General features: G+C 41.0%; 3 protein-coding genes across 5 annotated transcripts; 2 read left to right on the top strand and 1 right to left on the bottom strand.

Moving 5' to 3' along the window:
* Positions 1-1,021: 1,021 nt before the first annotated feature.
* On the top strand, positions 1,022-3,179 carry LOC147055704 (snaclec purpureotin subunit beta-like). The gene is made up of 7 exons (XM_085914109.1): positions 1,022-1,092; positions 1,231-1,293; positions 2,289-2,316; positions 2,375-2,460; positions 2,541-2,672; positions 2,827-2,929; positions 3,021-3,179. The coding sequence occupies exons 2-7, from the start codon at positions 1,231-1,233 to the stop codon at positions 3,098-3,100; spliced, it is 492 nt and encodes a 163-aa protein (XP_085770235.1). The 5' UTR covers positions 1,022-1,092; the 3' UTR covers positions 3,101-3,179.
* LOC147055703 (uncharacterized) lies at positions 2,472-5,275 on the bottom strand. Its single transcript, XM_085914106.1, has 3 exons — positions 5,016-5,275; positions 4,831-4,924; positions 2,472-4,327 (listed from the first exon to the last, which is right to left on the bottom strand). The coding sequence occupies exons 1-3, from the start codon at positions 5,138-5,140 to the stop codon at positions 4,034-4,036; spliced, it is 513 nt and encodes a 170-aa protein (XP_085770232.1). The 5' UTR covers positions 5,141-5,275; the 3' UTR covers positions 2,472-4,033.
* A 2,794-nt stretch (positions 5,276-8,069) lies between these two features.
* On the top strand, positions 8,070-13,726 carry neto2b (neuropilin (NRP) and tolloid (TLL)-like 2b). Of its 3 annotated transcripts, none has more exons than XM_085914088.1 (12): positions 8,070-8,192; positions 8,860-8,916; positions 9,748-9,903; positions 10,228-10,476; positions 10,714-10,761; positions 10,823-10,950; positions 11,079-11,234; positions 11,423-11,549; positions 11,717-11,830; positions 12,564-12,694; positions 12,774-12,866; positions 13,180-13,726. In XM_085914088.1, exons 1-12 carry the CDS (start codon positions 8,183-8,185, stop codon positions 13,618-13,620), a joined length of 1,710 nt encoding a protein of 569 aa, XP_085770214.1. In that variant the 5' UTR covers positions 8,070-8,182; the 3' UTR covers positions 13,621-13,726. The 3 variants fall into 3 exon arrangements, with proteins under 3 accessions (XP_085770214.1, XP_085770215.1, XP_085770213.1); XM_085914089.1 differs by having other exon boundaries at positions 11,052-11,153; XM_085914087.1 differs by having other exon boundaries at positions 11,052-11,234.
* The last annotated feature ends 198 nt before the right edge of the window (positions 13,727-13,924 follow it).

Here is a 13,924-nt window from a genome sequence, read left to right as displayed (position 1 = left end):
GTTTTATTTAGAAAACAATGAACGAACGAACAAACAAACAATCAAATTTCTCATTAGTGGTTGTGTTAAACAGTGTAGGCTGTTTGTTATCTCCGTGACATCAGTGTGTTTCTCAACATGCGTAAGAGGAAGTCATTTGTTCATTCCAGACATGGGTGTCATTAAAATGAAAAGCGTTAAATGTTCAGTCATCAGTTGATTAGAGGCTTCCAGCATGTTATTAAAATAGTTGGACAAGTCGCTCAAGAGTAACATCAAACATGAAAATGTCGCAATGATGACAAAGATACCTGGTGCATGCATGTGATGTCATCGCACTTGAACAGATAAAACAGCAATCATAAATTCCAGTTTTTCCAGTCGTCAGCTGTCACTTGATCTTTTTTTACACTTTGTGCTGCGAGCCAAAATCATGAGCAGGTCAGATGTAAAAATGAAATAAAGAAAAAAAAAAAACAATCAGCAGTTAGCACACTGCCCTCGAATGTAGGGAATGAGATTCACGGTTAGAGTTTCAAATTGGGAATTAAAACTAGACTCTAGGTCTCAAAGTATCATTTCAAAGTTGGGTTGAATAAGACGTGGGACTGAAATAGGGCAGCGTCAGGAACCAAACCAGCAGCACATTAAAATTGTGCCACCCAAGGCTTTCATAAACCTAATTTAAATGTAAATAATTTTTCAATGCAGGATTACAAATTTGGGACAAAAGGTGTCATTTGTTGTTCTAAGAGAATATGGTTCAGGACTTTGAAGTATGAGCCCAACTCCCCCCCGAAAACATGTTCAAAACAGCAATTTGGATGGCAAATACTTATAGTCCGGAAAATACGTTAAATGTTCTGCACTCAGTGACTGTCGCACTTTCAATTGCTCTATGTTTCACGCTTTTAACACAAATCTTTCCGATTGTCTTACCATTGGTGAATGATGCTATATTCTGTTCTATGCCAACTTGTCATGGAATGTGCATGCTTCCTCGGGGCGGAACCTCAGCTGTGTTGAAGTTAATTTGGTAATTTGGATGACAAACCCAGCATATATAAGGAATTCTTGTCACCGTTCTCAGTGTGAGGCATCAAGACTGCAAAGGTAACTTTACATCTTATTCTTGCAAACCGAACTTTTCAGCTTTCATTCGATTCTTGCTTTATTTGAAGAGATGTTCTGTAAATGTAAGGCTGATATTTTATGTTGGAAATATGAAACATTGTTTTTTTTTTATTGCAGATGGCATTTGCTCTTCACTTAATGTTTCTCCTTTGTGGGATCAGTGGACTGTTGACTGGAGTTGTAAGTTTAATTTTATCAGGCGCTACAACATGCATGGCACCTGATAAAATTGTTATTCGTCTATACCGCTACTAGTGACACTTGTCTTTGTCCTTATCTGTTATTTATCCTTTTTTAAATTTGGCACTTGTATTCTTGTACTCTTGCACGCTACTGTGACAAGTAAATTTCCCTACTGCGGGATGAATAATAATAATAATAATAATAAATTATATTTATAACGCACTTTATATTCGGAGGAATCTCAAAGTGCTACATGGCAAGTAAAAACAAGAATAAAAAGCAAGGACAAGTATAAAACAACTGGACGACAACCAGGATATAAAAACAGGAATCACAGAAATGCCAAATTAAAGAAGTGAGTTTTAAGTCCGGTTTTGAAAGAGTCAGTGGATTGGGGTGCTCTTAGGTGGTCGGGGAGGGAGTTCCACAGTGTGGGGGCTGCATGGCAGAAGGCCCGGTCGCCCATGGTACGCAGCTTGGTGTTGGGGATATGGAGAAGGTGAGAATTGGATGAGCGGAGGTTTCGGGTGGCAGATTTGGGGGCAAGGAGTTCTTTGAGGTATGGGGGAGCATGTCCGAGGATGCATTCTTATGCCCAGAATAAGGTTCTATCATCATCATCATCATCATCATCAAGTCAAAATCTCAATCACTGACTTAAATTAATGCTCAGTATTGTGTTTTGTGCATTTTAGGGCTGCAGCTATTAATTATTTTAAATATCCATGTCTGTCTATTAATGTGTCTTTTACGTATTCTTTTAATTCTTAGGATGTCAGAAAATTGACAACAGCCTTGATCATTGTTTTCCAAAGTAAAAGCGGTTGCAAATGCCTCATTTTGAAAAAAATAGAATAATGTATCAGTTCTTGATTCATTTGATAACCAATTATTTGGCAATTATTTGCTAAACCTTTGCACTACGAATATTGGTGTCAGATTTTGTGTCTCTCTTCTACCGTCTGATTTTGTGCTTTTGTTCTTCTTCACAGTGGTCTTTGCCAAAAATCAACAGCAAAGGTTAGCAGTGCAAGCTCACTACTTGTCAATTTGTCTTAAAACAACAATTGTTTTGCAGACATAAATTGCCCCAAAGACTGGACTCGCTTGGACTGTCACTGTTACATCTTTCAACGTAAAGAGAGGAGCTTTGCAGATGCAGAGGTACGGCCAAAAAAAAATATTTTATCAAATGTATAGTGAATCGGAACAAGTAAAAATAACTTGACTCTTTTATTCATCAGAGTATCTGCAACATTCTTGGTGGCAATCTTGTTTCCATCCACAATGCCCTGGAAAATTCCTTTGTTCTGGAACTGAGTCGAGCGGGTGGTACCACTACCCCCATTTGGATTGGACTCACTGATGCAGTTGAGGTAAAAGATTGACCAGAACAAATGTTTTGACTAAATCCCGTCACTTGTGTACAGTCGAGCTATTTTCACCACATATAAAACAAATCAGTATGATCGACTCAATCTAGTCACTTTCTTAAATGAACCAGATGTAGATTTAAGGTTTGTATTCTAGGAGGATTACTTCATATGGACTGATGGCTCAGAGCGGGATTTCTTTCCTTATGCGGCTTCAGAGCCCAATGACTCTGGTGACTGCATTGAGTTATATCAAACTAGTAAGTAAATGTCAGAAAATCAAATCAAAATCAGGGATTACATTTGGCTAAGAATTGAATGCTTTAAAACGTTATCTCTTACTTCTTGCAGGTGGACTTTGGGATGATACAGCTTGCGAAAGACTATTTCCATTTGTTTGCATCAGAGATTTGATCCCTTCCAGTCATTAAAACACCCTCTAATCCTTCTGTCTTCTGTCACAATTGAGCTGATCATCACGACTCAATAAAATGAGACATTACCAATAAATGGTGGCTCTTATTGGGTTGACTATCCACTCGACAAGGGATTAGTCAGAAGAAGAATATTCAAAAAGCTTCTAGCTAACAGTAGTGAGATGTGCAAAAGATTAAAAAAAAAAAAATACATGAAGAAAAAGATAAAGGTTTGATTCCATTTACAGAGTTTACATGTTCTCCCCGTGCATTTGTGGGTTTTCTCTGGGTACTCCGGTTTCCTCCCACATTCCAAAAAAACATGCATCGTAGGGCCAATTGACCGCTCCAAATAGTGTCTACGTGAGCCCTGCAATTGGCTGACGACTGGTTCAGGGTGTTCACTGCCTGGAATAGGCTCCAGCATGCCCATGACTCTTGTGAGAAGCAGTTCAGAAGACACATTTTCTGATCCGCTTTGTCCCCACGGGAAACACCCTGAACCGGTTGCCAGCTAATCACAGGGCACACGGAGACGAACAACCATTCGCACTCACACCTAGGGGAAATTTGGAATGCTCAATCGACCTACCAAGCAGGTTTTCATACATACTTTGGTCGTGTTAAGAAATAGAATTTGTTTGTCATCTCTGTGACACGGCTGTGGTTCATGACATGCACTCATTAGAGTGATGTCAAGTTAATTGTTCATTCCTCATTTGATTCTTGTCTGCTCACATCTTTAAAAGTCTTTCTCTACAGTTTGGTGTTATGTGTTGGGACGCCCCAATGAGTTATGAATAGATGTAGCACCACTCACATACACAAAAATAACTGTCAAACAAATACAGGGAAAGAGGCCTTTTTCACCCATTTTAGGTGGGTCTCGATTGTATGCCTGAGATTTGCCAAGGCTCCACAAATGTGTGTGCAATGCAGATTGTATTTTCAGGTGAAAAAGATTTCTCGTACAAGGCGCATGTCATCATCACTGCCTTGGCTTTCAGTCAAATGCTGCCTCTCCGTCTTTTCTGTCTGTTGTTTTGTGTCCTCCTCCTCCTCCTCCTTCTCGTGAGTGCTCATAGGGTACGGAACAGTCTCCATCTCACCAACATCCGAGTCGGTTTCTGAGACATAGGTCTCTTGACATGCTGGCTCCCGCTCCTCTAAAGACACCGGCTTCTCTGTCTTCTTTGTTGAGCAGTCACTTTTTCCAGCAGCATCCTTCAGCTTGGACTGAACCTGTCGTGAAGCATCAGGTATGACACCAAGTATGTTTTTGTCAATTTTACCAATTTTAAAGTTAATAATGCTTCTTATTGGAGGTAGATCCCGGACTGGATGCCAATCAAGCGCATATACTGTATGAATGGAACCAAAACTCAAAGAGAGAATCTTGATATACTATTGTAAGGCGGCTGCAGATATTTTTTTATGCATTTAAAATCTTAATCTTTAATACATACATACATTTAAAATGATCATATAAGTAGTTGATCAAACGTCCATGATTTTCCTTTTACTGTTTACCTTGTGCTGATGCATATTTGGTTTATCATTAATACAATGACATATACCTTTGTACATATCCATAACTTTCTTTCATAACCTCATCTCCAAATGCTTTTTTGGGTTGTTTTCTTGGATGTTTTGTATGGCCCTTGAACATAAAAACTTTTTTTTTTTTTTTTGCCGCAATGTGTTGGTGTAACGTCCAAATAAAGGAAAGGCGGAAACGACGTTACCTGCTGACCGGATAGGGAAGTTACATGCTGGCAGCCAAGATATGCAACAGCCGCTTCAAGCAGCTCTTTCTCGTTCATGCAGTAATGAACTGCCCTAGATTAAACAAAAAATAATTCATCAATTAAAAAGAAAAAAGGACGGGGTTTTGATTCATGCTCAATTTTGACTCGATAACTTCGGATACCGTGCAGCTTTCTTCTTCCTTGTGGTTTTCAGTGGCAGTTTGTCCTTCCCCTTGTTGTCCTTTTTGGACATCCACAACGGCAAAGTGCGGCGTCGCTTCAACGTGTTGCCGTCGTTGTCTTCCATTTCTGTTCTTTTTGCGTTAGGGCTTCCTTTGGATATTTATGTAGAAAAACAAACGCATGCCACCACAAAGGAAGTGACGGATGCAGAAGCTTTTTGAAACGTCATTTCCATTGTCTGAGCCGTCGCCATATTGGGGCGGTCATCGCACCTCCTTCAAGCAGTAAAAGTCAAACCAAATAAACACTATAATAAATAGTACTGCATTTTTGCAGCAGTCTAGGTGAGAGAGTGAGAGAAAGCATTTCTGAAACACTTTGAGATTTTCTTAAAATGTAAAGTGCAATATAATGGGAAAAGCTAGACAATTAAATGACAACACTTCAGTGTATACAATGGTTGCGTTTTGGAGCAGCCAAAAATAAATTTATTAAACTTTATATACATGCAAACTTAACACCTTGATGAACGATGACTATGTAAATGCATGCAGTTACAGCAGTTTTGGGCACAAAAAAAGAAAAGACACTTTTGTATATTTACACACAATTTGTTGATGTATCACAGCAAGCAATTTAAAACCATGCATTGTAAAAATCTTGGGAGAGGACTGTTTTATACATTATATATTTGGATGATCTGTACTCTTGTCACACTGTTATACTGTGTGAACGTATATATGGTCTAGTAAATTCACCTTTCGGCTCAACGGCTTCTTCACCACAAGGTTACTTTACTGGCTATGGGAGGGGAGGTCTCAGCATGATTAGAAAATTTTCAGGAAAGTCTTCTCGCCATTTAATGTTACTTTAGTAACTGTATAAAGGCATAAAATATACAGTAAATGCAATTAGTGGTAGGATTAATCTCGGGTTGCAATCTGTGCTGTGGAATTAAAACTGCAAAGTCTAGCACACACACGAATCCACAAAAACACAAACTATTCGTTCAGCATTTGATTATTTGTATATAGTAGTTTTCCATTTTATTGCCTGTTTACGACTCATATTTACTTACATTTTTTATCATGAAGAGAGACTCTTCATGATACAAACTGTGACTTTTTTGCTCCAAAGCGCTCAGTCACTCAGGCTTTTTAATCACACCGCTAAAGCCCTTTGCGACAAGTGCTTAGGCCTTGATTGCAAAGAGCAGCTTTGGCTATTGGACTAAATTAAAGAGTGGAGAGGGGAAAAGGGAACAGCACACGGTCCAATAAAACTCTTAATGCCATAACTGAAATATTGAACTACTCTTGTAAATGTGTCAAGACAACTGACATAAATATTCCCATCATTGACCCTTTTTGGCACCCAACACCAGTTAGTGGGTGACGAAGTTTACATATAATTTTACCCCCAATTAACACTAGCACATTGCCCTCATACTAAAAACCAGTTTAAATGAAATACGAATGCGAACATTTGAAAGAAGCCCAACACAGTGCTACAGGGCTGCTCATCCTTCTCCAGGCTTGCTGCCACATGCACAGATCAGCCTGGCCTATAAGAAGATTTTGGGTTTTTTCTGCCACCCCAAATTTGTGGGTCAAACATGATCAGGGGGAAAAAAAAATCATCTAAATCATGATTCCTTGCTGTCAAATCAACTGTTACAACTTTCTGATACAAAATAATATGTTCAGATTAACGTTTCATTTGCGGAATATGTATTAAACAGGCAATATTAGTATTAGCTAACATGTCTGCTAATATGCTGCAATTTCACTTTATAAAACCATTTTGTTTCTTTGCATTACATTCCTATCACTTTTGTTTTATACAATAAAATGCAATGTTTCTTCATTAAAAATGCCAGAAAAATGTTTTGTGAGAGGCTGGAATACATTTACGGCAAAATTGATTCGACCTGAAAGTAAATTGAGTTATGAGTTTGGTCATTGAGCTGTATATTGAAAGGCATTGTTGAGTGACCCGATTTGAACTGGACAAGCTGTAGGTCAAAAGTTCAAACAAAAGAGTCACTTTCTCGTAGCTTCCTCCCAACTGGTGGCAAGCAGTCTAATCTTTCCGCTTGTCTTCTGGAGCTTAACTCCACTTTTGATTACGGGTTTCCACCATTGACCATCTGGCCCACAAACGCTGGTGATTGGCCATATGGCTCCAGGCACAAAGATTTAGGAAGTCGGGCGTGCTTTAATTTAAACGGGGCGTCTCTGTTCGGCTTTCAGGATGAGTGATTTGATGATTTGTTGGTCACAACAGTGAAAAGCACCAAAAGAAGGTCTAATGAAAAAATTGAATTTAAATTGTGAACATGACTTGGATACGCGAGACTGTTGTGTCGGCACGCACAAGGGGCTTTGAACAACGCACCGCATTTCCCACAGCCACACAAGGATTTTGTCTCACTTTTGATCTCTTAGTTCATCAGCGTCTGCTTTCTAGGCACCTGATTACATCACACCCAGCAGGCGAGACACCATCGGGGGTTGCCGTGGAGAAGGCACTGGTCCTTAATGCCTCTTGGCTTACTCTTGTTTTGAACTTTGCGTACTTTCGCTCATGTTAAGAGTGGATGGCTCGCGTTGGCAGCTGCAGTGTCACAGCTGGCGTTCATACAAACTCTATCTAGAAGTCTCACACGCTTTGTCTTTGCATCTCCAATGTCATCCAGCTCTCATCAGTTACAACGAGTTGCTTTTAAACACAATAATGATACATCGCCATGTGAGGTCCTATTATCACACTGATAACAAATTCCACATTTTCTGCCCTGGTGTCTGTTGCTCACAAAAATCAACAAAAGGTTGAATAAAATAATGCCCAAGTACAGTATTGGTCTAGTTGGACATGCGCGATGATCGCTCTCTCCCTCAAGCTCCAATTCGGTCTTGTCTTAAGCCCCTCTTGTGCCCCCCCCCCCCCCCTTGCTCTTCATCTCCACACTGATGTGCTGATTCAGTATCTCGATTTGTGATGTGCAAGCTTCAGTTCCTCCCAGCAGGGAGCGCGTATACTGGTATCGGGAACTACTAGGAGGAAAACTTGTCTTCATCATTCACGCATCAAAGACATTGATGACAACATGTCGATTGTCGCTTTGGTTTTTGCATAAAAGCCACCAAAACTCCCAGCAGAGAGGATGAATGTAGGTAAGATATTAATTATTTGTACTTTTTTGTTCAATTCTAAGTAGCTTCTTTCAGCTTCTCATTTGCGGAAACGTGTTAGCCTTGAGCTCAGGATTTATGTGTTAAATTACAGCAGTATTGTGTTTTCCACCGAAATACACAACATTTTGTTTTTGGGTGCCTTTTTTGTTGCAAATGTTCAAAAAGTAAAGACAATGATACCATATATTATTGCACTGAATACAAGTACAAGACTGTACTGCAAGATTAAACAAGACTAAAAAAAAAGGAAGACTTTTTTTTTTTTTATATGAGAATAAAAACAGCACATTAAAAATTAGAAGGAAAAAGGAACCAAAAACAATGAAGGTGAAAACCAGCTGCAGTTGGCATGTTAGGTTCACTGAAGACTCTAAATTAAGTGATCTGGGATAGGCTTCAGTTTGAGGACAACAGCAATAGAAAACAAATGGATAGATCATAAGGCAAACATAGAAACTGAGTGAGACTTGAGCAAACAGATGGCACAAGTGTTGCTTTTTTTTATTCCTCCTTCCAGATCCCGGCCTGTCATATATATTCAGAGCCAAAGACAACAAGTAGAGACAGACAAATCAATCTAAGTGCTGTCTGGTTGGACATTATTCTTTGTTTGTCCTCACGGACTGTCTCTGGCCTTCCTTTACAGTCTGGATGCTAATCCTTTTCATCGAGCAGGGATTTCCTCGGGCTCAGAAGACTGCGGGTAAGATTGAAATCCCCTTCTATTGGTGAATAGAGATGCACATTATCTTACACATGCCAAGATTCTGTCTTTTTATATAATGTATATTGTTGCTCCCAGACAAATGCTGTAGGCCCCTTGATAACATGGAAAAGTTATGGAAATGTCAGCAAAGCGAACCCAGTAGCTCATTATGAACCGCCACCGGAGCAGGGTTTCATCTCAAGACTCAAAATTTACAAATGCGTTCCAGTCTCCACTGGTTAGCTCATCCACCTCACAGTTTGGACGCTACGGGTTTAAGTCCACCTCCGGCCCTCCCTGTGTGGAGTTTGCATGTTCTCCCCGTGCCTGTGTAGGTTTCCTCCGGGCACTCCGGTTTCTTCCCACATGGCAAAAACATGCCTGGTCGGCCGATTGAGCACTCCAAATTGCCCGTAGATTGTGGATGGCTTTTCGTCTCTGTGTGCCCTGCGATTGGTTGGCAACCAGTTCAGGGAGTCCCCCGCCTACTGTCCTATGACTGCTGGGATTTACTCCAGCACGCCCGCGACCCCCGTTGGGACAAGCGGTACAGAAGTTGGATGGATTTTATTTACTTGACAAATTTTAATTGCTCCAATTTGGCAGAGTTGTTAAATACACTCTACACTGTGGACTGTTATATTTACAAGGCAGGCATACTTATTTTCACTTTACTTTTTTGTTGTGGTTTAATTTCTGTCAAGTAAATGAATTGGATCAGAACTTCTATTTCAAAACCGAGAGCACTTGCTCTGCTAAAGACTGGCGCTTGTTACATTATGTATATCCAACCTTCACTCGTGTCTTGTGCGCTTTGTTGTTGTGCAGATGGTGCTTCTTCCAAAGGGCTCAAACCATCTCAGTGGCCACCTCGTTCTCGCCACTGCGGCAATTGGATACGACACACAGATGGCGGCAGCTTTAGCTCCCCAAACTACCCTAACACCTACCCTCCCAACAAGGAGTGCCTATATGTGCTAGAAGGTAAAGTTGGGTCATGCCCTGTGCCCCACCCTTCTCCACAAAACAAACATGTAACTAGTTGCGTTGAAACAGGGTGCTCTAAAATGCGACTACTCAAATGTCAGAAAAAAAGCCACCTGAACTTTATCAGTTGATCTTAAAATGGTGGTAGATGTGTGCTGACTGCTGACTCCCATTTAACACGAGTATGAATGTGGCCAATACATTTGTGCAACCACTTCTCATTCGTTTATTTTTACTTCACTCTTTGATACTCTCTTTGTCACTGAAGTTTCAAATAAATGGAAACAGGTTCCATCCCATTTCTACTCACTCTACCCCCAGCGCTCCCCCGGCAGAGAATCGAACTGCAGTTCGATGAGTCCTTCTACATCGAGGCGTCCTTCGAGTGTCGCTTCGACCACATCGAGGTGCGCGATGGCCCCTTCAGTTTCTCACCGCTCATCAACCGTTTCTGCGGTGCCACCTGCCCAGGCCTGGTCCTGTCCAGTGGCCGCTTCATGTGGATTCGCTTCTTCAGCGACGATGAACTGGAGGGGATCGGTTTCCAGGTCCGCTACAGCTTCACGTCAGGTGATTGCTTTTATTGGCCATTTCATCTGTTGATGTTAGTGTAACTCAGAAAATGTTGTTATCCATGCGTTTTCTTCTGCCACATTTCTCAACGGATTCAAATCGTTAAAAAAATAATAGTACTTTCTACTTTTCAACATTTCAGTCATGCCCTTCATCCCACAGCATTTCAGCTAAGTGTCAACTTTGCAGCATTCATATTGAATTTCTACGCATGATCTTTTCTTCTTCTACAAGACCCGGAGTTCCATCTTCATGTGGGAGGACTCCTAAACCCCATCCCAGGTATTTTATCAATGACTTATCCTTGAATGAAAACAGATTGCTGAGACTCCTACTCCTCCAGATTGTCAGTTTGAGCTGTCCGGGGCTGACGGCCTGATCCGATCCAGCCAAGTGGAAGAGGAGTACAAGGTCAATCCCGACCAGGCAGTGGACTGCATCTGGACCATACGTGCCCCGACCAACAACAAGGTGCAAGCCCTAGCTGCCTTTTGATGGTTCGCTTTTCACAAATTAAAGAGGACGATGATGGATTACGAATTTGAGTTCCTCCATGTTGTCACTACACGTAGATTTACCTGAGATTTCTGGAGTACCAGATGGAGAACTCCAATGAGTGCAAGAAGAACTTTGTGGCTATTTATGATGGAAGCAACGCCATCGAGGATCTCAAGGTCATTCGCCGACGTGGTTTAAAATCGTGGATAGATGTTTTCACCACAATGTACTTCTGCCAACAGAACCTCATTTGTCAGGTTTGAATAATGATTATAGTTCTTAGTTTGAATCTGGCCATACTGAGTGTCATAGTGTGTCAGTGCCAAATTGTCGCGCAGTATATGGGGTTCTGTAACTATTTGTTTCCAAAAAGATCACCAGGTGTGCTTGCACTCCCTTGGTTTAATCTTTGAGAGAAAATATTATCTTGCTATGTTGGTTGTAGGCCAAGTTTTGCAGCACAGTGGCCAACGACGTCATGCTGGACACGGGCGTAGGCGTGGTGAGAATGTGGGCGGACGAGAGCAGCAGACTGAGTCGCTTTCGGATGTTGTTCACCTCTTTTGCTGACCGTGAGCTGACAACATTTTTTTAGTCATGATTTAACGATGAGCTTCACAAACACACTTTTAACGAGACTCGTGCTGGCACTTACGGCGTATCACCCCCCCAAACAAAAAAAAAATATATTTTTGTGTTCAGTTCCCATTTAACAATACACTTTCTGTGTGTGTTGCAGCCCCATGTATGGGCGGTGCATTCTTCTGTCACAGTAACATGTGCATCAACACTTCACTGGTGTGCAATGGTATACAAAACTGTGTCTTTCCCTGGGATGAAAGCAACTGCAAAGGTAAAACTTTGGATTTTTCTTTTTTGACAAGTTATTCTTTTCATAATTTGAGCCTAGAACATACTCTCTGCCCTTGTATTTTATTTGTCCAGATAGCAAGTCAACTGGCAGACAACTTGTTGAAGTTATAGTTGGCCAATATTATTAATTCTAGCCTTTATCAATGAGTGTTTCCCCCATTTGTATTATTATTTTTACAGGCCAAAATGTTTTTGTTTATTTTTTTGTATTATTCATACACAGTAAAATGCTTTGACATTGATGCCATATGCCAGAAGTTCATCTTTTTTCAGTCAGACATAGAATAAATATCCTGCCAAAAGTGTTGGGAATCAGTTACGTTTTTTTTTTTTCTTTCCCAAAAGTAAAATACATCTTTATTTTCCATTTTCATCAGGAGCACTATGGAACTCTGACAAGAATGGCATTTTCACCCAGTCTATTTTTGTGGAGTCATGAGCACTGATCTTAATGCGAGGAAGCTCACCACTTCTTTAGATTCTACCCTAGGTTCCTTTGAGATCTGCTGGAGGAGCCATCGCTGTGCATTTGCTGTAATTTTTGTAGGCCAGCTGTTCTTTGATGCTCTTAACCATTAAATGTGGAAAGCATGCAAATAAAACAAAAAAGAAACTTTTTCAAAGCAGTGCACCGGTTCACTGTGTATTATTCCATTGTGCTAATGTCCCTCATGAAGTGACCATTGAACATAATGCGTGTTTTTGTCATACAGAGAAAAAGCAGAAAGGAATCTTCCAGCACATGACGAGGACTCACAGCACGGTGATCTGCGTGTCCACGGGGGTCGTGATGCTGCTCCTCGTAGTCTCCATCTTGGTACAGATCAAGCAGCCCCGCAAGAAGGTGATCACATGACCTCATTTTGCTGACTGACTTACCTTTACAAAGGTGTCCTCATACTCAAATACCGACTGCATTTTAGGTATTGGTACGCAAGAATAACTTGTTTCAGCATGGGGACTACCACTCGCCAATTGAGCCTCCACACTATGAACTCTTGACCCTCAGAGAAAAGGTAAGTGTGTTAAACGCCAGACTGAGAATATTGCTGATATCTTTGGGGAGTGGAATTAATAAGAATTTCTGTAAGTAATCGCTACTGCTTGTCAGAGCTATTCCTTATAGAGTATTTTTTTCATTTCTAGATTTATTAAAGATATAGTAGATAGATTATAGTTGAACTTCATAACACACAGTAGTTTGGCAAATACCGAGCAATTATTCAAAGAGAGAAAAAAACTTGCTTTAAGCTGTTTGTTGTACATTCTTAGTTAAAGTTGAAATATAAAACAAAAAGAACTGTTTGAAAAGTGATGTTTGTTTCATAGAAGGTGTCGCGGGATCTGGGAGATCTATCCGAGGAGCTTCAGTCCCTGCAGCCCTTGAGAAGATCATCTTCAGGCTCGCGCTGCGTTCATGAGCATCACTGTGGCTCTCAGGCCTCACTCAACTCCATCAAAGGCTCTCATGGTGCAGCTTGCGGCTCTTCAGAGCTCACCTCGATTCGAGGGGAGGTCCAGAGGGCTCCGCCTCTTCTACACGAGTCCGCTGGCAGCCTGCGCAAGAAGAGCTGGCCAAGTGTCAAAACCGCTGCCGGCCTCCAGCCACAATACAGCTTGGCGGAGAGACACCATCGAGTCATAGAGGACCACTATGACGACCAGGAGGCGGGGGACGGAGCCGGCTACGACGTGTACGTACACAGGAACGCCAATAAGAGGTGTCGCTATGAGATAACCCAACAAAGATCTTTATCCATGGACTTTTAACGCGACAACATGTCAGCCTTCATTTTGATGCGTCTATTATATATTAAGTATACAAGAGATTTATTGCATTAGCCTGGTTTATATTCAATTATTTCAATCCTTTCAATTAAAAATCATCCTGATTGAAGATCTCCGGTCAATATGATGTTACTCTTGAGCGACTTGTCCAAAAAGGCCAGGTGTCTCTGTGCTGTCTGTCCCTCAGCACAGCCAGTTGGGGTGCCCCAACACGTACACCAAACCGTGGAGAAAATCTTTTAAGGACATGCTGGCACCTCTAATCAACTGATGAATGACCAATTCA

Source organism: Syngnathus leptorhynchus, chromosome 6 (genome assembly GCF_054491065.1).
Source record: "Syngnathus leptorhynchus isolate UIUO chromosome 6, UIUO_Slep, whole genome shotgun sequence".
NCBI lineage: Eukaryota > Metazoa > Chordata > Actinopteri > Syngnathiformes > Syngnathidae > Syngnathus > Syngnathus leptorhynchus.
Note: the sequence above shows the minus strand (reverse complement) of the source record. Positions and strands in the feature narration are given on the sequence as shown.